This window comes from Thermobia domestica, chromosome 1, assembly GCF_964235325.1.
Source record: "Thermobia domestica chromosome 1, izTheDome1.hap1.1, whole genome shotgun sequence".
NCBI lineage: Eukaryota > Metazoa > Arthropoda > Insecta > Zygentoma > Lepismatidae > Thermobia > Thermobia domestica.
In genome coordinates, this window is record NC_137454.1 from 321,905,235 (window position 1) to 321,932,366 (window position 27,132).

Here is a 27,132-nt window from a genome sequence, read left to right on the forward strand (position 1 = left end):
CACTTTCTAAATAATAATTAATATTTTTCTGACCAGAGTATGTACTTCATTAAAAATTAAAATATATCGTAACAGTTTCCATAACGTAACGGTTATCTTCCTCAGACGTTAATATGTATATCAATCGTGGTTTAACTTAAAAGTCTACGATGAATTTCTTCAGGATGCTACAAACTATAGAGGCACTTAACGGTAGCTGTTAAAGCTGATAATGGGCAGACATTCGAAACATTGAAGGAAGCATTCAGTTGCAATGCAAAAATCTTTCGCTAACGGCTCTACTAATTATATATATATATATATATAAAACTATACAATAGATAAAACGATGGATTTCTCGTTAGTTAGCTGCACTGAGAATGCGACACGTGCAGGTTGCTGTATCTTTGTTGTCAGGGGAAGAGTTCGTTTCTCGATAGTGCTGATTTGTGCTGAAGAGTAGGTTCTCAACTATACCCAAGACGCCATCATTTGTTGGTTGCATACGAATCCACTTCCTGAAAAAGAGAACCACTATTGCATAGAGAAGTTTATGCTGTGTTCGGTGGACTGTTTGACATATCGTGCATAACTGTTATCACCTGAACAATATAATTGGCTATTTGACTATACAATTATGTACTCACAACAATTGTAACGTATGCTTGAAAAATTAAAGATAGTGAAGCCAGTGCTTGTGAATGGCAGAAGTGTGATTTTGCTTCAGGTTAAGCGAAACCTCATGTTGCTGAAGTTACCTATAATTCCATTATTCAACTTGGCTGGGAAACTAACATGTTGCCCGGATTTTGCACCATTCGAACCTTCGATGAGGTAACAAACATACAGGCAACTTTTCTTGGTTTACGTACCACTGAGCTCTAACATCATGGGATTCATAGTCTGTTCAATCTCGTTGGAGACAAAGGGACTCGACGACTCAGGTGTTCGGGATCATGGGTCCAATCACAGACTAAGTACGTTTATAATTGGCAACATCATGTTTCAGGGTCTCCTGTTTCCTCCCACATTCTCATTCCATACAGCAGAATGAATGAAACTTTATTTTGGATGAATCAATTCCTTATTTTTCAAAAGTGTATGCAAAGGAACTTGTCTTCAAAAGTGTATGCAAAGGAACTTGTCAACAAACTAGTTTCTTGACCTTCACCTTTTCAAATTAATGACTACCTTAATACAGAGCATGCATCGTATTAAGCGTCTAATCTTAGTTTGTCTTTTGTCTTCGTTAAAAGGTTAAAAAGAAACAAAATATTTGATTCCATCATTTTAAAATCAGTTTCGGTAGATTTTAAGTAATAAAACAGCTTTATTTGTTACTATTATGAGGATAATTGTAAAATGTATTAGAACCATATTTTTTCTTAATGTCACGCGGGTGATGATCAAAATCAAATATATATTAATATATATTCAAAATAATTCTACAGTGTAACAAATATTTTATTATGATTGTGATCATCCTTGTCAGACCAGTATGAAGAAAACAGGAGCTTTTACATTGCAGGACCAGAAGGAGAAGAAGCTCCCGGCCTTGCAGATGAGGCCCCCATGGGAGGAAGCGGACTGCCTGACGCTTATTCATCAAGTGCAGCTACGAATGGAGTGGACCAAGAGAAGGATGAAGCGAAGCAGATAAGTAGATTGCCAACAAAAGAGACCGGAAGAAAAGTTGAGGAGAATGGTGAGAGAAATAAACGAAGGCGACTTTCGGACAATTGTGACTCTGATTCAGGAAGTAGTTCTAGTGAGAACTCCGATGATGGGTTTTATGAAGTGGAAAAGATTTTGGATTATGTACGAGAAAATGGGGAGGACTATTACCTAGTTAAGTGGCGGGGTTGGGACAATGCGTCCAACACTTGGGAACCACCACAAAATCTTATTCACTGCCAAGAGCTTCTTGTAGATTTCTTTAAGAAAAGACAGAGTTCGAAGAATAAGAGCCGCAGAGTTTTGGTTCCTCCGGATCCTAACTCTCCGAGAGGGCAATTTATTGATTTTAGAATTAATGATTTGAGGCAGGAATTTGTGCAACCTCTGAAGGAGAATTTAGAAAAGCTTATGGAGAAGTTACGTGTTTCAAATGGATATTTGAAGTACACAGTACCAAGCGAATCGAGCGTCCGTCAGAAAATGATCAACTATATTAACAAGACAAAAGGGAGTAGAACGCAAACAGCCATTACTCAACTGAAAGAAGATCTATTAATAATTGAACTTCATAATAAACGGAAAGAACAGAAGGTAAAATTGCGTGAGTGGGAGTTTGAAATGAATCTCATCTCGAAGGGAGTTGCACCCCTCTCTGTGGAGAACAAGGTAGATCTCGAAGGTCCGCCTCCAACTTTTATATATATAAATGATTACATACCGGGTGCAGGTATTACGATACCTGATGATCCTCCAATCGGATGTGAGTGTGAAACGTGTGATAGTGGTTCAAATTTATGTTGCGGTAGGCAGTCAGGAAGCATATTTGCATATAATAAGTACAGAAGACTTCGTGTTCCGTGGGGAACTCCGATTTATGAATGCAACAAACGATGTAAATGCGGCTCGGACTGTTTAAACAGGGTAGTGCAAAAGGGTCAGATGGTTAAATTGTGTATTTTCCGCACAAATAATGGGTGCGGTTGGGGCGTGAAGGCTTTGGAAAGTGTTAAGAAGGGAACATTTATTTGTGAGTATGTCGGTGAAGTCATATCAAATGAAGAAGCTGAACGAAGAGGCGAAGTATATGATGCTGAGGGGAGAACGTATTTGTTTGATTTGGATTACAACGAGGAGGAACAGTTCCCGTATACTGTTGATGCAGCACACTATGGAAATATTGCTCATTTTATTAATCATTCATGTGACCCAAATCTATTTGTCTTTGCTGTATGGATGAATTGCTTAGAGCCTAATCTACCTAAACTGGCTCTTTTCGCGTCCCGTGATATTAAGAGAGGGGAAGAAATAACCTTTGATTATATGTCTCAGTCGTTAAAAGGTGGGACTGTGCCTGACAGTACCCGTCTTAGGCTTTCTGTTCAACCTGAAGGTACAGATGATGATGCTGCTCCTAAGGGCAGAATTTTATGTAAATGCAATTCAGCATCGTGTAGGAAATACTTGTTTTAATCATTGTACGAAGGAGAAACTTAGCTTGTTGTCACTGCCATTATTCGTATTTTTTTTACCAGTGTTGAGTAAACTTACTAGCATTCTGTGTCCTTGAAGTGATCTAAAACACTTAAAGGTACCTGATCATGGCTGCGTATGTTTGCGTGGTGTGTTTTTATACCAATCGTCATAAAATGTGCCAAAGGAGAGAAGGTCTTGTTTTGAAGCTTTCAATATTTGGTAGAACTGAAAAGTGTGTAGGGATTAGTGGTTTGGATCATTTTCTTGAAATAACAATTTAGGCTCAAATTATTTGTAATATTGCACTTGGTTGCATTATCACTGAATAGCTAATTTATACGGAAATATTGCATTTCTCCTTTGAAATTACAAAATAGAGTGTTCAGGTACTTTTAATGCTTTAATGTCCTGAATTAAAAGTAAGCATAATTTAATAATTTTTAGTTGTTGTAAATGCTGATCAGCTGTTAATCATTCATAAGTTTAAAGTTAAGAAATCTATCTATATATAATTATATATATATAATTTAACGATGTATTTGTACTCAGGCCAATGTAGAAGGTTGGGTGAAATGCATAAACATGTTATGTTATTTATGAAATTGATCTGTCATTTACACATGTACTTAGGCTATCTTGAATCATTATCGATCATTCAATTCTCACTCAATATTTAAAAGCAAGGTAATGAACGTAAGTGAAATATTAAATGAATAGTACGTTTTGGATATAAATTACTAATTATTGAACTCAACAGTTAAAAACTGAAATATTACAGAGAAAATGAGTATGTGTGTACATACGAGATATATTAGAAAAGTAATGAGATTGATTTTCTGTTAACGATGAATTCTGTTACCTTTACAAATAAAGGTTATCCCGTTCAAAATAATCCTCTTGGAAAGTGCACAGCAATGGAGACGTTTCCATTCTTCGTAGCAATGCAAGGAAGCCTTTTGCTGGTACCCCTAATTCGTCAGTTACGTTCTTCTGAATATTATCGAAAGTACCAAAATGGGTCCCTTTCAAGTGACTTTTGAGCAAGATGATAAAACGAAGCCACAGGAACTGAGAGCCATCCAATGTTGGGCTGAGGAATCACAGGAATTCTTTTTTTCTCCCAAACGTTCATTCCTGGAAACTGCCATGTGATATATGGTATTTTGGAATCGTGTTGGCTTACACTTTTGTTACTTCAGTTCCTGTTAAAATTTGATGAACGGTGAACACGTTCAAATTTAAATCACTACTGGTCATTCTCACCGTCAGTAGATGATTTGACCTCACAGGACTTCACTCTTTCCACATGTCATCCTTTTTTAAGGTTGAAGGCCTTCCCGTATGAAGTTCGCCTTATATTTGTTCTCGACCTTCTAAAAAAGGACTTGGACAGTTGTGCCCTGGATAGGAAATGTTTTCCATTAAACCCTTTGTAATTTTTCGTAGGTCACAGTAGCGAATTCGCCAAGCTTTATTCAACATTTGATTGTGCAGCATTATTCAAACTTTTGCTGGTCCATTTTCGCAACGCATCTCCAAACACTACTTCAGACGCTTTCAATAATCGTGTAGCAACTGGAGCAAGTCAACGGCAAGGGTTAACTGCTGTGTGAAAGTGGAGGCAGCAGCGTTATCGGTTCGTGCTCAGTATTGTCATTACTTTTCTAATATACGTCGTATATATATACACATTGTATATTTTGACATTTATATGTATATAAAATATCGAGTCAGAATAGGTGATGAAAATAATTCTCATAATAATGCAAAGGACTGACCTTCGGTTGTGACGTATATAAGTGAAAATGATGTTAGAAACATGTACAAAATTTTGGACAACCGTTTTATTAATAAAAGTAATTTTAAACTTTTTTTTTTAAAGAAACAGATTCTTTAATTCCTCATCATAGTGTGTATGAAATAAAATTGACATGAATAGTGAAAGGTGGAAATTCTAAGGAAAAGGTAATCACTGAAAGAAAACCATCCACAACGAAGTTTGTGAACTTCATTCACTTAAAAACTATTAGAAATATTATTTGCTTTTTTGGATATGTTCTTTCTCTTATTACCCACTGTATGGTTTCTTTTTGAGATATATATATACTGGATAGTTCTAATATTAAAGTCGATGTGGAATGGACTATGAAAGTTCTCCCTTGGACTCTTCAGTCACGCAGTATTAAAATCGCGAAAGAACAGGCATTTCAAAGTCGTGCCAGTCAACAACGAAAAGATCTAAATTACGATGGATTAGATAATTGTTACTACTAATTCAACTTAAATGTATGTCTTATGGAAATTGTTGTTGTTACTTTGATAAGTTGAAGGAAGAGTACAAAATACTTTACGTAAATTGTCGTTTTTATTTAATGTTCGCTGTAATGAATTATCTCCAATATATGTTTACATGTGATTAAGGAACTGTTATTCTATCAGTTTTGTTTACTTAAAAATCAGAGTACATTACAAAGCTTTGTATAATCAGAGTTTATTACTATTATACATACGTTACTTGGCTGTATATATATATATATATATATATATATATATCATATCGTTTTAAATAGAACCGTTCACTTTCTCGTAATAGGCAGGGGGAAAGACGTGGTTGCTACTGTCGTTATTTATAGCTGTTCCTTTCCTGACGGTTACATTTTTTTCTACCTCAAACCATCTTTATTTAACTGATGCTACAGTGGAATGATACTTTACATATACCTTGATTATAAATACAGAGCGTTTCAAAATGAATATAAGTTTTTTAAATTTTGTAGTATTTAACGTACAAGTATAAATAATACATCAAATGAAAATGCAACTCAGTTTTTGCTACAAATGTTCAATGTGAGCACCATTCGGCACACGGCAGACATCGAGTCGATAGGGGAGAAAGGCCCATAAACTTTCTGCCAGGATATGGTACAAAACACATTCAATTTATGGGTCTTGTTGCAACTGTACCATCTCATGGAGATTTGCTGACCCCCAGATGCGAACATTGAGTGTTCACATCGTAACTTAGGTGAAATGTGGATTCATCACTGAAGACGACACGATCCAGAAAATCTTCATCATGCAACATCATTTCATTTTTAAATTTGGCACGTAAACAGTAGTCAGTAGAACTTACAGCAACTGCAAATGTAGTTTTAAGAGTTTCCTTAAAATTGTCCACACAGACGATTGCTCTGTGACTACAGATTCAGTGTGCAAAATGTAAAAAAAAACAAAAAGCTTTCTGCTCACTAGTTGGCAGTCTTTGCTATTAGCGCTTTTTAACGAGAGGCAGAGGAAACAGTGCGTGTGTACAAAACTGAGTTGTTCTTTCATTTGATGTTATTATTTATAATTGTAAGTTAAATATAATAAATACTATAAAGCCTTAAAACACCGATATTCATTTTGCAACATCCTGTATATTGACTTCGCTCCTATTGCTGTTCAAATCGGTAAGTTTGGTAACAGTTGTAAAGGCATAGCTCCAATTTGAGCCGAGGTACATTAGCATGCTGCGCGATCAAGAATATCGTAAGATTCCGAAGTGATAAAAGAACAGTATTGCGAAAATTTGTACAAAAATGCCTCAAAATCCTCACCTCTCTTTATAGAGATTCTACGGAATTAAAATGTTCAATCTATTTTAATAATTCATTGGCGCAAATCTTAAATAGTCGCATGATTTTGTCTGTTATATTAGTATGTTCCGTATTTGCTATTTCAAAAGTGACCACTGTTAAGTCATAATGGCTTTTATTGATAGTGTAAATACAAAATGTCTTTCTACATCCATGTTGAGTAGTTAATAAAATAATATAAAACTTCAGAAATACACCCGACTTGAAATCGTTAAAAATATTGATTGTTCGTAGCTTTTGGATTTGAGGTTCTTAGCTTCGTTTGCTCAACCACCATATTACTATAATTAACTCTCCCATAATATCTTCCAAAGTTTAGATACACGATACTAATATACATATCTACAAAATAAACATTCTTCTAAAATCTTATCTTAAATGTGCATAATATAAACCTCTACCGTATATAATTGTAAGTGAGAAGGAGTATAAACGATCACATTAAAACATCTCTAAAATATGAAATCAAAGATAAGTATTTCTAATTATAGCATTTTCTGTTCAAACCTACTAAATTAAATTAAACCTAATTTTCCAAGTCGAATAGTAGCGAAAGCTTTTTCAGAGTCAGTTGAAAGTGGACAGGATCGAAGATTACTAACCATTAAAACAGAATCTGTCACGGGCAGGGTGTCCAGCTATTCGGTAGTCAGCAATTACGGAAGTCAGTTTTCCTCTATTAAAAACAGCATTGTCTAGAATTAATACTCCTGAAATATCTGACAATTGACTACTATGAGGGTCTTGAATTGAAATAAAATGGAGAGTATTTTAGACATGTTATTTGTGTGTAGTATTTTAATCAGTATTCGTGTCACCTTCAGGTTGTAAGGACCAAGATTTTAACACAATATTAACTAAAACTTTTAATATGGCGTGGAAGGTAGAGGAATATTGTTCCGATTCTTCCAGCGTTTCTACATTCTGTCCTTGTGATGTATTCGTAAGAGTTTCCAAGTAGCCGAATGCGTAGCGCTTGTACTTTGTGTATGCGTGGTCTCGCCTTGGGTGGCTGGAATCACGTTAAGCTGTGCATTCCACATACTAATGTAGCCGTGGTGCTGGGCTATAGTCGTGCTTAGGCATCTTTCGAAACGTGTACGCCTTTGACACGGAAGTCACAAGCAAGCATGCTTTGTTACGTCATAAGAGGAGTTCCACACTACGATTTTAAAATTTACCAATCAATATGCGTTGCGTGTTCCACGTATAATAAGGATAAAAGAAGACTTAAAAAATCTACCTCGGGTGGTTTACATTTCATTTCTCTACATGTTCTACTCAACATTGGGATTCAGTGTAGTTCTCTTTACTTGCTTATGTAAACAAGAAAACGTGATATTACAGTAGGGCACGTTCAAAACATTGTTTATAAAACCTCAGGAAACTTAAGTGCGAATATAGTTCGTTTTTTTATTTATTTATTTTTATATTTTTTTTATATAAACCATATCGTGGTTCGCTCTCAGCACGAAGGTATGAGACATCGTGAAAGTTCCTTCATGAGACCATGAGTCTTGTATGAAATATAAAATAATTTTTAAGGCAAATCAGAATTGCAGTTGAGTGGATTTTTCCTGCTTAATGGACTTTAAAAAAAATCTTTGCATTCGAGTCCTCAGTCAGTTACAGTAGAGAATTCACTGAATGCCTTTGGTGCTTAGCGGAAATCAGTTTGATACAGAACGTATCAATAAAATTGGACAGAACCATTTGTAATGATAACGATTCGTAGGAAAAATTTTATTTTCTCGTAATAAAATAGTGTGTTACTGAAGGAACTAAATTAACGCATGACTATAACTATTAACGTAGGAATGCATCTAAATATTTAACTAATCTCGAAATTTTCAATGAGAATTCCCTCCTTAGTCAGCGGCTTAATTATTTACCTAGACACATACTGCTGTTTTAATCATAATCTTCTCATGGTTTTCATAGCCCCAATAAGTGATTGAAACAGGAACATTTGTGTATTCGAAGCTATTTTAATTACTAAAAACCATCCATCATGGTATGGTTCAATGTATTTTGTTTTTAGAATGTTATAGTAAACTTTTTGTACCACACAATCTTTGTTTCATTATAAGATGGAAGCCTTGAGATGCAATTAAAAGCAGTGTGTAAATAAATAAACTGCTGATGAAGCTGGAGGTTCCCATTGAAAATTTAAGCATTGAGTATTTAAACACATTCCTGAGTGTATATTTTTCATGGACACACAGTATGACCATGGACATATTGGGTTACGTAAATACGTTACTTGAAGTGTAAGAAGTGATAATTTACAAAAAAATCTTGGAGAGGTTTCTATGATGTGCACAGATAAATAATTACTTTTCCATCATAAATGCTTTGGTACAACTAAGAATTCGAACACAGGAAATAGCAGTTAAAGGTAAATTTCTTACCATCCTAAGTGCTTCAACGATGATACCAGTTTCCAGTAACTTTGAACGTAGGCAATCACTAAAATTACCCTTGCCGACTAGGTGATATTGAATAAGAACAGTGAACTCAAGATGCAAATACAGAAACCACGTACAGGGGAACGCTGGAGTGGTATTTCTCACCTCTGGTGCGGGGATCCTTGGTTCGATCCCCGGCCACGTGAGTTCGTGGTGGACAACATCGTATCTGTGGGTTTTCTATAGGTTCTCGCTTTACTTCTTACATTTTTCATTTCATCAGTTGTTTCATGATCAGTCAGTTTCGTTATTTTCTTCTTTCGCCTAAAGGGCATAATCGTGCGACGTAAAAATAGAAATTACATTTTATTTATAATTTACAATTTCTTAATCTGGAAAGTGTGTATAATGTTTCAATTAGTGTGAATATTTGCTAATCATGAAGATGTAAAAACAGCATATCTCAAAAATGCCGAGGAAATAAGACATTCTGCGTTCGAAATCATTGAAAACTGATGTGCGTGGGAGCACCTGGAAAGGTAAGGAAGTTTATTAGTAAGTGTGTATATTTGTACCTTAAATATTGCACTTTAATAATTACAGAAGTACAGTAATCAACCTACAGCAGTCAGTTTTTAAGCGATGTATCGGGAGAATGTCAGGATTTACGAAATACAATGCACGCTCTGTAGAAACATCTATTATTTATATCTATTAAAACGATAGTAACTTTTTTTTTTTGATAGTCAAGCAATCACAGTTCCGTATGTTTCTTTATGCTCAAAAACACAAATTAACTTAGTAGTAGCTATGGAAAAAAGTTATATATTTGTAGATGTGCCGTAGGATTTTAAATTACACAGTGTGGCAAAAAATAAAAATGGTTTTAAAAAATGCTGCCGTACACCATGGTTAAGAAGATATATAAAATAATTTAAAAGTAAGTCGTACAGCAAGCGTTGTAGTGTCTCAAAAGTTCAGGGAATTCAGATAAATTTGATACTTAAGTCCGTTAAAGCTTTGGCCTGCCAAAAAAGCAGAGACTTCCAATACAATTATTTCTTGCTTTCTCAGTCAATGTAAGTTGTTACACGTTTTTCATTGTTGATTACTTATATATTAGGAATATTGGAAGAATTGTCGTACTTCAAATAACGGCCTTGGATCATTACCAATTAATTTAGACTATTTTCAGTTAAGTTGCTCCATAATGCTAGATCAACCCGAAAATATTGTACCATATCAGAAAGCGAATTCGGAACTACATAATCCTTCCGCTAAATGACAGGCATACAGAAATTAAATTTGTAAACTTCTTTTATTGTTTCGTATTGTACTAGGACTAACTCTCATGGCATTGCTCTCGACTTATTTGTCATATTAATGATCAGTACTTAAAACGGATAGGTAATATATATAATACCGATATATTCATTACCAAGTCTTGCGTTCGGAGGAGGAATCAGTGAATAAATTGCAACCTAGCAATTTCAACATACTATGCTGAAATTATTTGTATTTAGTGTTAGTGGATCAGAACCTGCGGATTGAAATAATCAAGGCCTATCAACTTGAAAATTCATTTACTATGTATTTTGTTCTAGAAATTCGAGAAGTGTTGAAATTTTCTTTCTTGCGCTTTGCATAGTCTAATACATTGTTTTAAAACCCTTTTCACTTTTTTGGCACTGTAATTAAAAATCCTACGGCACACCCAAAAAATTTAACTTTTGACATTAATAGTAAGATTATTCATGGCTTTGGATTAATTGTTTTAACAAAAGAGACACTGACCAAAGCTTAAAACTTTACTTTATTTTAAATTATAATTTGTAACTTTCGGATATCTAGCATATCCTTCTTCAGACACGATCGAAATTAATGAAAATACAGACATATATATAAATGTTGTTATAACAGAGTTTAAATTCTTTAACCGTCATATATATATTCATTGTTATAAAATTTATTATTTTGACATTAAATATTAAAAGATTAGTTGTGAAACGTTACTTACGGAACTGGAACTCTTTGACTATCAAATAACGAAGAGATAGTTATTATTGATGTTTTGAAACATATAAGTAATAAACTTTTCTATAAACAGTGCATTATAATTCCGTAATGCCCTAACTTTGTTACGACACACTAATTGAAAGTTGCTGGTTTTCGGCCTGCTGTTTTCTGAGTTGATTTCGCGCATAAAATAGGTATATCAATTTTTTAAAGATTAGTAAATGAGGAAGTTAGCAAGTTGTATTGTTAAATGACTATTTTCTAATATTGCTTTTCATGCAAATCAACGTATATGAAGTATATGTTATCAATTGAAATGAAGTTGAGTCAACCGGTCAGTAATAGCTTCGAATCGATGTTTGTAAAACAGTGGCTTACACAACTTCTTCACGTGTAAGTTAGTAGTAGAAAAGGTTCTCAAGTAGGAAAACAATTACTATACTGGTTTTGGTTCGCGCGGTCTGAATACAGTTTCCAGTGGAGAACACTTTGTCATTATCATGCACCAAATAAAATGGGACACAATTAAACAATTTTCAAAAGTATTCCCTAGTACTCTGCAATTAAGTACTAAGAATCATACAGCCAATGATTGGTCTCAATTCAAATATGAGACACTACATTTTGATCAGTGGGTATTCATCATATTCTGCTTCCTCTAATGCCAATATTTAAAAGCTTATACACACTTCTTTCATCGGTGAAAGTAATTTTTAAATGCCTCTTCAGTCGGATGTAAAATTTCAATTCGTTGAGTTTAGAGGAACTTGAAATTTATCTCATAGTTCAGTGTGCATCTTAAATTTAGATGTTTTAAATAGAAATCGTTGTAATCAAATCAAACATGCAGTAATTCTGCTTACATATTTATTTGAACTACACTATTCGACCGGAAGCGAAAATATAAGGCTATAACTCAACACAAGGGAGCCACCTACTGTTCTACCTCCTCCTGTCACGTAATGTAGTTCGACTTCAGTTGAGTTTGAATTGTTAATATTGCTCCTGTTTAGATGTGGCAGAGTGGAAAAAGAAAATTGATCACTGGGGTAGGAATGAGGAAGGTTTCTAAATCCAATCTCCCACTTGTCTATTAATTGGTGGCTGGTATTATGTAAAAATAAAGTAATTGAGAAACAAGCGGGAGAGCAAATAATGTAATAGAAGAGTTATTATATAAGTTTGGAAAATAGAAACGTTGTACGAGAGTTGCGTAGAAACATTTGTGGGGTATTTTAACTTTTTTTTTTTTCTTACAAGCGTCTTCATAACATGTCCTTCAATGTTGGCGTACTTCATGGTTAGAAGACTTATTGTTTGCCATCTCGAGGATTTGCAGTTTTCTGAACATATGAAATAACTATGGCTTAATCTTAAGACTCATCGCTCCACACCTCAAAATTCACCATTGAATCGGTAGGGTGTGCTCAACGATCAATTTTCTTTCCAAGATCCCGTTTTATATACCATTTCACCTTGGCTAATCCTAGACTCCCCTCAATGTAAATTTCTCAATTAGAACACCGTACACAGTGTCTATTTCCCATGCAAATGACGTCTCACATCCGTCTTAACTTCTTGCCCTTACTATCTATACGATATTTGTTGACTAGTACGTATTATGAGGTTCGAAATTTTGTAACTTTCTCCATTCACCGTTCCATCGTCTATCTCGACCAAATTTTTCCTAATTTATTTTCGAAAACAGCCATTGTTTCTGCGAGTCAGCAAGTAGCTTTCACATTTGTACGACGACATATAGAACGCAGATTTTCACTTTTAATTTTGTTCCGAGTGTAGATTTTATTTATGGACGAAGAAATATTTTAATTGAAGATTATAAGTAGCTGCAATAGCCTTTCACGTGGGTACTTGATGTCAAGATGTCATTCGGCTCAGCAGTGACCCCCGAACAAGTAGGAAAATTGGCCCACGGAATATGTACTTGCACGAAGCTGATTTCTTAGAGCGTAGCTTGAGTGGCAAATTCTCAAATTAATACATTTCGTAAGTTAGTTTTGTGTGTGTGTGAGAGAGAGAGTGTGTGAGTGTGAGTGAGTGAAGAAAATTGATACAGCTGTAAATTTCACTATTTTTGCAATCCTTCCCGCCTCCGCCAGATACTAGTTGAATGTAGAGGAAATTTATTGTGTGTTAGAGCATTATTGGCATTAGTGCAATATATTTGGTATACCTACAGAAAAATTGTGTATTTGGAACAAAGTACAGAAAAAATTATATATAAAAAAAACTGCAAGTATATTCAAAGTGAAGTTATTTCTTGTTTAAACATGAAGTAAAGGTTTTGCATCAGCGTTTCTCAAACTTCTTTCAAGTGTTAAAAATCCTCTACGGACCATCCTACTTTTGCTTCCTTTGAAGGGAAGTTTATAATGTTTGTGTGTCAGCATATAAATTTTACAACATTATTAATTAAAATTATCCTAATTTTATATTCATATTGATAGAAAAATAAACATAGTTGTTTTAAAAATAATTGAAGGCTATGAACATTATTTTTTAATACATCTACTTAAACTATTAGAATTTGTATAATCTATAACAGTTTGAGATTTACAGTTATAGGTTATAAACTATTTCATTTGAATTTTATTTTTTCTGTCTTTTGGATTAATATTTAATCTAAGAACCACAAGAATACATCTGGGGACCACTTATGTGCGGACCACAGAGTTTGAGAACCGCTGGTTTAAGTGAAACCTATTTCTTTGTTTCTCCAAGGAATACCAATACACACGGGTTTCTATAATTAGTGATTAGCGCTCTCAGCTTTGTTCAGAAGACCGGTGAGAGTGTACAGATTTCCTGTTATAGGTCCACATTTCGTATAACCTGTGCTATAAAGAGGACGTTCAACCAACCAACCCATTTTTTATCACTGGAGAAAAGTGCATGTTCTTTCACCTCAAGAATTTCGTAACAGTGCGGTTTGCGAAAAAAAAATAATCACATACAAAATATATATATATATATATATATATATATATATATATATATATATATATATATATATGATTTAAATTATTTGAAAAAGACGAAGAACGTGTATACGTTTTTATAATTCAGATTGTATGGAAGTGGAATGAATATAGAGATTTCAAGTTAGAATAGATTTTTTTTTTCTAAAAGTGGTTGTACGGTTCAATAAATGCCTGAGTGTAGCAGTCTCTTAAATTTACAGTTATTTTGCGTTGAATAAATAAGGGCAAAACTGATGCACAGACTATAGCACATTGGTAACCCCATAAGGGAAGAGCAGAATGATCGTCTTCTCGATGCCAATACTGACAAATTTTTTTCTGAAAAATACGTGAAACTCGTCTAAAATACATCTAAAAGTATGATTTTATATCACGTTAAGACCAAATATAACCTGAAGCTAAAATATGGTACCAATATACGTTTATATGACCAATAAAAACCGTATTTTCATGTTCACAATAGCCAGAAATGTGTTCATATTTCTTTCTTTTTTTTTTTTTTTTTTTTTTTTTTTAATTTTTGAATATTTTAGTGAATAACTTAAAGGCAATGAAAAATATCAAAAAATGTAGAAAGTAAGGCAGGTGGTACGTACAAAATGCTATGGAATGAAGTAATAACCTTTCTAAATCTTTTCTTGTAGACCATAAATTTGGATGTGCAGTTCATGATGTATAATTATTGGGCATCCAAATTTATACACTATACGAAAGTTTTGGAAACAATTACACAGCCACACAAAAGAATAAAAAGTTCTATGCACCGGACCCTCGACGTGTTTTGTTACACAGAATCCAAATTTCGAAACTCCAGGACGATTGATCATGTCAGTTTTGTTTTATGGGCAAAACACATATACATCCTCCCTATCCAATATCGCTCAAGTTTTTTCGCCCATGTAAAAATTGACGCGGTCAATCGTCCTGTGGTTTCGAAATGTGGATTCGGCATAACAAAATGCATCGATTCCAAACCCTGAAGTCTACTGCACAGATTTTTTTTTTTTTTTTTGTTTTTGTTTTTGTATGCCTGTGTTACGTTTATCCTCCTATTTAGAATCGCTCGCCCCCCCCCCCCAAAAAAAAAATACACAGTCAGTCGTCCTGGGGTTTCGAAAATTGGATTCTGTGTAACAAAATACATCGAATACATATTCGGGGATCCACTGCACAGAACTTCTTTGTGTGTGGTTGTGTTGTTAGTTCGTATAACAGGATTTTGTAGATATTATCTACTTTATTTTTTATATTTTTGATATTCATTCTCCATTTTGGATAGGCCTTTAAGTTTTTCTTAGAGAGAAAAAGGTAAGTTCAACGAAGAGATCATGGCCTGCAAGTGCATAATAATCAGGCATATACTGAGAAACGTTTCCCTGCAACCCCCTGCCGGAAAATTTCTTCCAGGGTATCTTGTAATTTTATTAAATTGTTGCTTTTTTGGTGATACATCGTTGTTGAATACTGAATACATTGCATTTTCAATACTCTCGAATGAAAATAGATTAGTATATGTTTATAAAATAAAGTGTTCTGAAGTAACCGTTTGAAATTGCAGTATATAATGTGCACTGCGTTTGGTATCTTGTAGTACTGTTCCTTGTAGAGACCGGGCCTTAATCCGAAGTGAAACTCAAGAGCCTTATATTTTTCAAGTTACGTATGTATAAATTGAGTATATCATCAATCATAAGGAAATAATTTATGTGAACATTGTTAAATATATATTCCAAACATTTGAGAAAAGATATTCAATTCAGAAACTTTGGTAACAATTTAAAAAAAAAAATTTCTTTGTGTATGTTCGAGAATAGTACTTTGTTGTAATATAAATAATATGGATTCTTTTAGAAATGTAAGTTTTTGTAAATATTTGTGTGTTAGGTATTGAGTTGCTCATTTGCTTATTTCCTTTTGAAAATATTTACCTTAGTTACTTTATTGTGGAAATGTTTGTGCATTCTACATTTAATATACGTGTTAGTAATAAATTAGTTTTCAAGGTCTGAATTATGGAAGAGCTGAACCAGAGGAATGTTGACAATTTGGACATTGAACTAAGCTGTAAATGTGTGTTATTTTAACGTAACGGTAGACTTAATTTACTATTATTGTTTATGTTAATGTCCAAATGAACTTTGTACCTTTTGGTTTCTATGTGGTTATCGTAGTTTGTAAACATGTACTTCTAGTACAGTGAAGTTTAATTTTTGCAATTTTACATGCGGTAGTGTTTGTCTTTGTCAGAACAAAATGTAAAATCATTGTAAATTGTTTTGATTAAAATATTGAGTGAGAATCAATGAAATAATGTAGTGTTAGTGTTTTGTTTTTAAAGCGCAATGGAAGACTGTAAACATAATATTGTCCTTTATTCCCCTTTTGGAGAAATTGAAAATGTATTAAATGGTTAGGAAAGTTAATGTAATTCCTCATGTGAGCGGGAGATATGACGTTATATGTGAGTACAAGAGAAGATACATAGGCTTCACTAAAACTATTCTATAGTACTGAAGGACAAACGGCATGCTGCGGACAAATCTGGCCCACCAATAAGTAAGAAATGGATTATTTCTTTCTCCTTGTCACCAATTTTTAAACTCCATGTGTAAGAGGGAGAGTGTAACTAATTATATCCCTAAATTAAAGAGCACTTTTATCTGCTTTTTATATATATATATATATATATATATATATATATCCTTTTAGTTGCCAAGCCTGGTTTTTCAAGGCATGGCTTTGGTATGTGGTCGATTCTTAGAAAAATATACTGATTTCATAGAGTTACATTCAAATGTTCGTAGTTCAGACACTAATTGACCTAAACACTTGGAACAAGAAACAGGATACGTAGAAAACAGATTCACAAATGTATGGCTTACGCATATTGAGCAGATCAGGGGAGGGGCTGAAAAATTTCTCTCAAGTGTGTTCTTATTTTGTACTACCCCGTAGTGTGTTATAAATTACTGCAATACATGACAAAATAATACAGTTTTTTGTATTGCCATTTATTTTGCGCTAATCAGTCTAAAATAGAAACGAATACTCTTGGTGCTTATTTTTTCAGAACAAGAGATCGAAGCTTAACATTCGGATAAAATGTAAATAAAGCATGACATGAAGTTACGTATTCGTAATTTTAAAAGTAATAAGAATCATACTAATTTTAAAGAACACATTTGATACCAGACAATTCACATAATTGTACGTTGCTTTCCATATTTGAAACTTCGATGCATATACACTTACATTAAACTGTTGATATAATTTCTATTAATAATTCCTCTCACCAAAAGTAAAAGTTTGACACCTTCAACTTACTATGTACGATGGTACGAGAGGTCTTTAATTTTATATTTATGAGAGGTTTGTGTCGCGTTCTGTTTTTAATTGAGTTCTCCAGTTCCTTACTGTCTTCGTTTCAATCTTTTATAACCATGCACTTTAATAATTACTTTTTCTTTGTTTTTTAACTTAGAGCATAACCATGGGACATTAAGATTTCCTTTTATATAATTTGTTCCTGAGAATGGTAATCATGACTGTCGAAAACATCGATTAAACAAGGTGTCATCAACAAAAGAAAAGGACGATATTATGTTCGAAAAAACTATCTTAGAGGAAAATCAGAAATGCTCAAAATATATTTAGTTGATGTGCTTACGTATATCATAGAAATCTAAAATCCTATAATAATAGATTTGAGGGCATATATACAACTGAGAATCGTATGTTTTGAACATGATCTTCCTGCTTCACAATATACATTCTGTGGTACAATCTTGTGATGATTACATAAGTACCACAGAATGGATATTGGGAAGAAGAAAGAGCCAAGTTCGTAATAGATATGATTCTCATTTCTGTACGCTGAATGTTCGATAATGCACGTAAAAATTCAAGCTTGCTTTTCCTTTTGTCTTCTTCAGATCCTGATTATATTACACGTTTTTAAAAGACACATTCTTTTTATTTATTAGGTAGGATACCATTGTGTGAAAGTGAATAAGTTTCACACAATGCTATTTGAAAAAGTTTCTCACTCTCTTTTGTGTGTAATGATTCAGGATATGTTATTTAATAAAAATATCTTGAAGACTTAAAGAAATAATTGATTCATCTCCTCTCACATTATTGGCACATGTTACCAAAGAAAGAAAGAAAAAAAAAAACAGTTTGAGAGAAACCTTACACATGTTTAACTACTCAAGCGCTTATGACATTGATATTTAATGCAGTACGAAGCACATTGGCTTTGACGTGTGTGAACGTCACGACGTAGCTCAATTCTCATTTAATGTTTGTATTTTATGTTTTCAGTTTTAACTTGCATGATTTTGTACATTTTTAAAAGGAACTGAAGAAGACAGCATAGATATTAAGTTCGCGCTGCAGGATCTCGAACAGATGGGGAAAATAACCTCTTGAGGGCTTAAAACATAGGTTAGGATGACAACTGTAATTGTAATGTAATTGTACAAATGTTTTCATGTTAATTTGCAATTATGATATTCAGTTTGTAAAATAATATTAGATGTATCAGAAGAAGAATACAGCCACATTTGAAATCAGTATGTTAGTTGATACGAAAGCTCTCAGGCTGTTGGTTAAGTTATTAGGTGCGTATTTTTATGTTTATGACGTTGTGTGAATAATAATTTGTAAGTTTATATTCATGCTCAAAAGAGGATTCCTTCCGATAAACAAGTGAATGATTTTGTCAACTCGATTTGATATAAGTACTAGATAAAAATATACGGAAGAACTCACTTCTGAGCGTGACTACAAACTTGTAGGGTTGTTGGACCATACTTCTATACTAATAAATATAAAACTAAGGTTTCAAGGGATGTTTAAAAGAATTCTGGCCATCTTTCTTTCTTTTAAAGCTTCCTACTTTTTAAACTAATTACAAATTTCGATCCGTAGGTTGTAATAGAGAGAAATTAATGTATGATTTATAGAATTGTAGTTGTGAATAAGAAAGTAGGGACATTTGAAAGCTGGGAAACCAGAACATTTGAACGAGATTGTAAAACTAGTTTGTTGTGTAGAAGTAGGAAATAAAAATAAAACTGAAAAATGCCATATAGAATGTAGTTCTAAAAGAATTTTTGTAAATGTGAGTAGTATCAAATTGAAAAGTAGAAAATCAGAAATTAGAACTTCTGATGAAAAATCAACAGTCAGGTCAGGTGACATTATGCGTGTATTATACGTTGCATATGTAATGTACTGTTTGAAAACATTGTCTAATAAAACCATAGATCTTTTAAAAATGTACTATTGAAGAATTTTCAATAAGAAATATCCCTCCTAAGGCGAAATCTTTACTTATAGTTTCGAAGTATATACTTTGTCTACGTTTTTGTTAAATTCGTATTACATTAGCATTGTCTGTTTTCTGAAAGTATACTTTTCGCGCAAACAGCACATACTTAGTAGTAATAGATTTTCTGTGAAATATTGAATTGGAACTTTTCTACTAGACGATAAAAATATCTAGTTTCCTCCGCCAGAGACAAACATGAATTCATTTCTTTTTCTCCTTTCATAATGCAATGTAGCATTATAGCGTTAAGTTTCTGTGAACTGTGGAAAACGTCTCATCTAGTGAGTTACTGTTTTCCCAAATGAAAACTTATAAGAATAAGCTTCCCAAACATTCTCCTGAACCAGATACAATAGTAAGACAAAAATACTACGTTTTGATTAAAAAAAAGAAAAACTTGAAAAGCTTGCTGCAAAAAATAGATAAATAAATTGTAACTAGATAAATAAATAAATTTTAATAGTGCGGAGAAATCCTCTGCGTCGCTTAGTGCGAAAAGGAAGCACCTCGTACCCTTAGTTCCATGTTCAACAGATGAAATTGCCTTCTTTTTCTACTCGTATAACAACAAAGAAGAAAAAAAAAACTATTGAAAATAAATTATTTATTAATTTGTAGAGTGGCATATATAAAGGGGGGTATATGTTAAAAGTTGTGGCTTTTAAACTTACAACCGAGACTATAGATACGATTTTATACTTGTAATTCGATTATCGTTTTAAGCTTGTCTGCTATACGTTGACATGAAAACGTATTCAATTTTAATAATAATTCCTTCAAAGTCAAAACATACTTAAATATAATAATTCCTTCAATATTAGTATATAGAACTAAATTTAATTGCGTCTTTCCTTTATATATAAAGAATACTAATTTCAGGAAATTATAGCATTACACTTCCAAATAAACTTCGGCAATAAATTACATTTCTTTATTTCAAAACTTGCAATGGGTATATATTAAATATTTAAGAAGCCTTTTAAAGCACATTCTGGTTTTACATAATATTTCGGATAATATTTCACTAGATTTTCTATTTCTGTTCGGTGTAACTAATATAAAAAGTTTCGTAACTGAATTTACATATTTAAGATGAAAATAATTTCTGAAATTAAAGATGCTGCTTAGCTAATAAATGAAAGGTGTTATTAACCCATGAGTGTGGTTCCTTCGTAATCTGAACTGCTTACAAAATTTTAACACAGGTAAGTTGCACGTCTAAGTGACATCATTGACTGACACGGAGATATAATTAACGAAGACCGCGATAGTTTTTAACTCTTGCACTGAGGATGAAAATTAATAACTTACTATTCGAGAATGGACGTTATATAGAAAGTTTGGCGAAGATACGAAAATATTAAATTTGCACTCTGAACTCGTATTTCGTAGATATATAACGTACGTATTTCAACGTACTTTTTTTTTTTTTTTTTTTTTTTTTTTTTTTAATAATAATTGAAAATTCAGTTGTGATGGAAATCTTGTACAGAATAAATCAAGTTTCATATCTCATGGAGATAGAAGCTTACTTTAGCGTAATATTTGAGTTTCCTCGTGGCTATATGGTTAGTATACGGGTTTTTGGCGCGGAGAGGCGTGTTCGATTTCCGGCGGAACTCGTGGTTTTTTTTCCCACATTAAACTGCAAGTTCACTTGTCATATAATCTCATTGTTGTAAGGGACACTAAATTTCAATCAAATTAAATCCAGTCTAGCTTTGTTTATGCTGGAACAGATGCGTATGTACACTCATGTCCAAAATTATTGTCGCATGTTTATAAATATGTTGTTGTAGGAATATAATTTGATAACGAATTCTCCCGGTATTTCTTATAATGTTAGTATGTGTATAATTGGCAAACACATGTATGTGGCAAATGTAATGTCAAAAGAGCAGTAAATAAGAACAACAAAACGAAAATAAAACTTTCTTGTCCATTTAGCAACATTTTGTTTTACTCATTCTAATTTTCGTATTTATAATTTTTTTCCTATGACATTTACCACACACACATATTTCCCGATTATACACTTAGTATCAGTATTAAAACTACCCTGCAAAATCATTATCAAATTACATTCTTCCAAGAAAACAGTTATAGATATGCGACAATCATTTTGGACATGAGTGTACCTTATAACTTTCTTTCTCAGTAGTAAGATATATAATTTTTCCGTTTTACATCATAGTCCAGCTAGGATATCTTGTGAAAGACCAGCTAATGGAAGAGAAAGAAATCGACGTCAGCACTCATCACCTTGGGAGAAGTTGGTGTTTGAACGCAAAATATCCAAAATAATTTGAGAATGAAACAATGATCTGCTTGTATTCAGTGTAAGTTTTTCTTCCGTGCAATCATCTGTTCTAGTAACGATAAAAACACAAAAGAAACTTAAAACTGCGCATTTTAGTATAATATAAACACTGATGACAAAGCATATACAATGGAACTTGCGTTTTATAGAATGTAACGCTACTAAGTTTCGTTTCTGCTGCGCTCAGTTGGTAGGTTGATGTTATTTTGACGTCAGGTTTCGGTATCGAAGGTATATGACACTTGGGTGTGCAAGGTTCGATCCCCACACAGCTCCCACTTGGAATCAAACCCAAGTCTCAAGTACCAAAGGCACGTACAGTAACCATATAACCAGCTAGGAACTTGGTTCGTTTCATTCACGTTTACAGGTTAGGATAACTGTACATTTCTCCGCATTCAGACCGTACAACATTATTGAACGAAATATTCTTCCTTAAGTACAACTGAAAACTTGGAAGCTGTTCGTTCGATCTTGTGGATCCTTCCTATAACACACCTTCGAATTCTGTTAAAAACTTGAGGCAGAGTTTAATGATTACTGCGGATGGCAAAAGAAACCAACATGATAACCAAGCTTGGAAATCGAACTTGGAATTTGTTTAGCACCCGTGCATTGATAGCTTTGCTAATATTGACCTGAATACATACAAAGCCATTTACACACATACGCTGATTTCGTGCTACTTGTGATGCGATTTAAACAAAACTAAGTTTTGTTCCAATTTTACTACAAACAATTAACTATTATATGAGAAGTTATAGAATAAGTAGCAGTTTTAGCAAGATGTGTTCGCTTGAAAGAACATAAATAAAAATTTGCATATACTAAAGATTCCATCTAAATTCTAAACCCATAAACAAAACTTCATAAAAAAATATACATATATATTCTTCAAAATAAACAAAATAATAAAACCTACATACCCTATGCTCAAATATCTATAAAATCAATCTTATATCACATTTTTTATTTAATTAATACTCAACAACATATTTTAAATCTTATTAACCAAACCAAACAACATGAATATATAAATATTATAAACTTATACTCAAATTAAATTGCAAATGCATTAAATTCATTAATCCTCTCATTATCTATTATATGATAGTCGGCCTATGATAAATTTCTTGATATGTTCTTTCAAGCGAACATATCTTGCTAAAATTGCTACTTATTCTATAACTTCTAACATAATAGTTTATTACAATTGTTTGTAGTAAAATTGTAACAAAACTTAGTTTGTTTAAATCGCATCACAATTAGCAGGAAATCAGCATGTGTGTGTGCAGATGGCTTTGTATGTATTCAGGTCAATATTACCAAAGCTACCAATGTACAGGTGCTAAACAAATTCAAAATTCGATTTCCGGGCTTGGTTATCACGTTGATTTCTTTTGCCATCCGCAGTAATCATTATAAGAGGTCAAGAATAATGAGAATTGGATTCTAGTTGTTATCCTCACACACACAAATATAAGCATTATGCACCTAGCTCTCGCCTTTACGGACCTCAATTTAACTGATGTCGGAAGCAACCTATTTAGTTTGAAAGTAATGCAGTGTAGTACGAACAGTTCATCATCATCCATTGTAAGTCTGATTTTAAACTAAAAACGTCGAATTTACTGCATTGTGGTGTCTATTTACAGGCTACAGGTACCTAATTAAAAGTGCAGTACTATATTATTCATTCATTTCCGATTTTAGCTACTGCAGAGTTAGTTTTAGAGCTTACTGACAATCAGCAACATCGAACTGTTGTTCCCTTTTGCTCGTTGAAACGAGGAATGAGTGTATAATAGATAGTGTGCTTCCAGACCTTGTGGATCGATTTCCATACTTGGATCATAGCAACTTAACACTATTACTGTATCCAGATAAAAATATTTAGTTTACTGCATGCAAATAAAAGTACCTATATAGATCAAATGTTATAATTTATGACAATCTCTTTACTATTTTTTTCTTTTATAAATGCAAAGGGAATCAAAGAACAATCAACGACTTGATTTAAACACTGGTGAATCATCCCGAATATTTCTATAGTATATTAACTATAAAATGTAAATTAATATTAAATTATACCGTTAAGTTGAAGATTTGATTACAATATGAATTATGATATCTTTGTTTTCGTACATGTATATTACAGTCCCTTTCCATATTACACACACCTTGAATTTTTCTTTAAAAATTTTATGCGGAATTTGAGGATACGTTTTTATTATTATTACAAGAAATATTACACCGATTACATGGTAACATTAATTACAATTACAACAGTTACGATTACAATAATTAATGCATTAAACTACTATGTTTCTGATTAGATACAACTTTGATATATTTTTAATGTTTGGTATTGGTCTTTATCAATGCTTCGATTCATCGTGGCCATCTTATCAGTGCATTCTTGTACTGTGTTCTGTATATGAGGATGGTAATACCGCACTTGAATTATTTCTTCAGTTACCCCAATCTTTCTCGTAATTTTTCTTGCTTTGCCACTTCTCTTTTCAGTAATTCCCAAACATTTTCTAAGGGATTCATATTGATAGAATTACTCGGCCAGGGCAAGAGAGGTTCATTTTCATTCTGTTGAAACTATGTAACTGACTTTGTGGTATGGCATGATGCTCTATCGTGTATGAAAAGGAGTTCTTCATTTGGTAACTTTTTTTTTTTTTGGGGGGGGGGCGGCAATCTTCTAAGCACTTTCTTGTACTGTTCTTGCCTTCTTGAACAGCAGACAGACACCAGTACCTTTGCCACTAATGACAGACCAAATAACTTTTGTTGAATGTTTTATAGTACATACAGGACAACCAGTATCGTATTTTACGTGGATCTCGTCTCACAAACATATTTATTACCCATGATTTCAAATATGCGCTCGTCACTAAAGTGAACAGATTTCCAAAAATTCAGATCTTTATCTTTGTGGGCTTTTACCTAAAGAACACGTTTGCGAATCATGGCACGGGTTAATTTTGGCTTTTTAGCAGGTCTGTCTGCCTTCAGATTCATATCAGAGAGCAGACACCTTATTGTTCTTTCAGAGGTTTGATTACCACTAGTTTCAAGTTTCAGTTCCTTTGCATTAACAAATTTATTCTTGAGGCAAATGTTCAAGCAGCGTAAAGGTCTTAAGCTAAAAATTGTTTTGAGGTCACATTTGTCCTTCCTTTGTGGTTCACACGGCTCACCATAATCAATTTTCTTCCTAATTCGTCTCACAGATGCTTCAGACACATCAGATCTGAGAAAAAATTCTTGATTCGAATACATTTTAGTTTGTATTTTTACGATGTCAAGTCACTTCTTTTCCCCATGATGATAAACGATATCGTTCTGCAAAATGTAGCGCAAACACGATCTGCTTTTCGAAAGATGTCCTTCTCTCAACTCATTTTGAGTTTAACTGCGGCATGATTGTTCAACAACAATAACGTTCGGTGTTGTCGGTATTGTTCGTAACAACAGCACCCACATCCTCTCTTTTTTGATAATACAGCCGTCTTCCATTATAACAATCAAAGTACAGTCGCAAAGAACGCAAGTAAAACATTCTACATATCGTCGTCTGAGATTCAACACCACATATATCCAATTTTGGCGAATTTCAGTTTTTGATACCATTAGAATCAGTATAGCATGGTGCACAATCTGGTTAAGTAGTACGCCTTCCCTCAAAGTAATTCTGCGTATAATGAGGGTAAAGCTAGTTTTTAAACAGATTTTTGTCTCGTGTAAAATTGGTGAAATGTTCCTTACGCGGTATTGAATCTCAGACGACGATATTGTCAACGGAAAGAGAATATTAAAGTGTCCACTATTTCAAATAAATTAATGGTTACATTACTTTGCATTATTATTATTATTAATAATTTATGTATATGATTTTAACATGTTTGCTATGGTTGAATACTGGGAGCTTAGCAGATAAGTGATGGTCATATTTGCCAATTTATCCTTTAAAAACAGTCAGTAAAAAAATCAAGGTACGTATGTCTTAACAATATGGCCAGGAACTGTAGATTCTTTGAATTTTGGAACATATTTGTTTCCTCTATTAACTTTGGTTAAAAATAAGAATATGAAATTATCAAAATCAGTTTGTCTAAAGCAAATCCTTCTCGAGATCAAATCTTTTTAGACTGTGTTCCACAGATGTAGTATTTCATCTTGTTATTTGTCGATTTTTATTTTTTCATAAAATAAAATCCTTTAGCCTTCATATTCTGTAAGTGGATTTTGGGTAATTGATCAGCGTAGTTAAACGTGGCATCACTGCGCTGGTATATAGTTTTACTTAACAGAATATGAAACACAAATGTGTAGTAGTGGGGGCCTCGGTGGCTCAGTGGCAGAGCTTTCACCTCTGGTGCTTGGGGTCCTGGGTTCGATCCCAGCCCTCGCCAAGTGAGCTTTGTGGTGGACAAACACCGTGTGCGTGGGTTTCCTCGGGGTTCTCCTGTTTCCTCCCACTTTCTTCATTCCACCATTTCATTCATTATTCATCATCACCGTCTCCTTTAGCCTCACCGGCATAACCGTGGGACGTAAAACTCAAAGATTTCATTTCATTTTTTACAAACGTGCAGTATCAACACAGAAAGATGTGCGTGTGCATTCACATAGTTTGCTAATATTCTTCCTAACGTATGAAAGATTTGTGTGGCATACATGGTTGATTGCTTTCATGTATGATCAACCCATTTTCTTTTATTAACATTATCATTAGTTTGAAAAAGTATGCAGATAGACGAAATATTAAATCTACAGAAATGGTTGAGTTTCATGATGTGTAAGACTGTTCTTTAATTCGGATATGTTAAGTGAGGCTTACTCTGTAGTGTGGTCCGTCATGTTTTGATGCGTGATGTTTATAGTTGCAAGACTTCAAGGGGCTAATAGCTTCCATATAAACGATATACAAAGAAAGGCCGGTTTCCGGCTCAGGCACATCGCAGAATCGAGAAATTACAGTAGTGAGGCATTAGTGTGTAACGTTTCTGCTAGCAAATGAGTGGTGTGTGATGTCATAGCGCCGAAAGTGAATCGATTCTGGAAACACTCCATTGTAGCACTTTCCGATCCACACTTCTGTTGTTTCAGCATAGTTATACAATGGCACAATAGAGCAAATATTTATTTGGACGCTCTACTGTGAATGCGATAGTGCGACGATGTGCAGCGCGACTGTCCCCCGGACTGTTTTATCACCGATTAAGACAGATCGGAAACGGATCACATTGAAGCTGACTCCTTCTATGTT

The 27,132-nt window shown here is 33.5% G+C and overlaps 1 protein-coding gene across 2 annotated transcripts in view; it reads left to right on the forward strand.

The window, feature by feature from the left end:
• The window catches only part of LOC145662865 (eukaryotic translation initiation factor 2 subunit 3, Y-linked), a 132,709-nt gene that overhangs the window by 44,706 nt on the left and 60,871 nt on the right, over positions 1-27,132 (forward strand). The window contains exon 4 of one of the 2 annotated variants that reach the window (XM_081728809.1): positions 1,508-5,026. The exons of the other annotated variant lie outside the window; for it this stretch is intronic. Within the exon in view, the coding sequence (XP_081584935.1) occupies positions 1,508-3,126 (1,619 nt within the window). The 3' untranslated portion in view covers positions 3,127-5,026. Of the gene's footprint in view, positions 1-1,507; positions 5,027-27,132 lie in introns of those variants that run through there. 2 annotated transcript variants of the gene reach the window in all.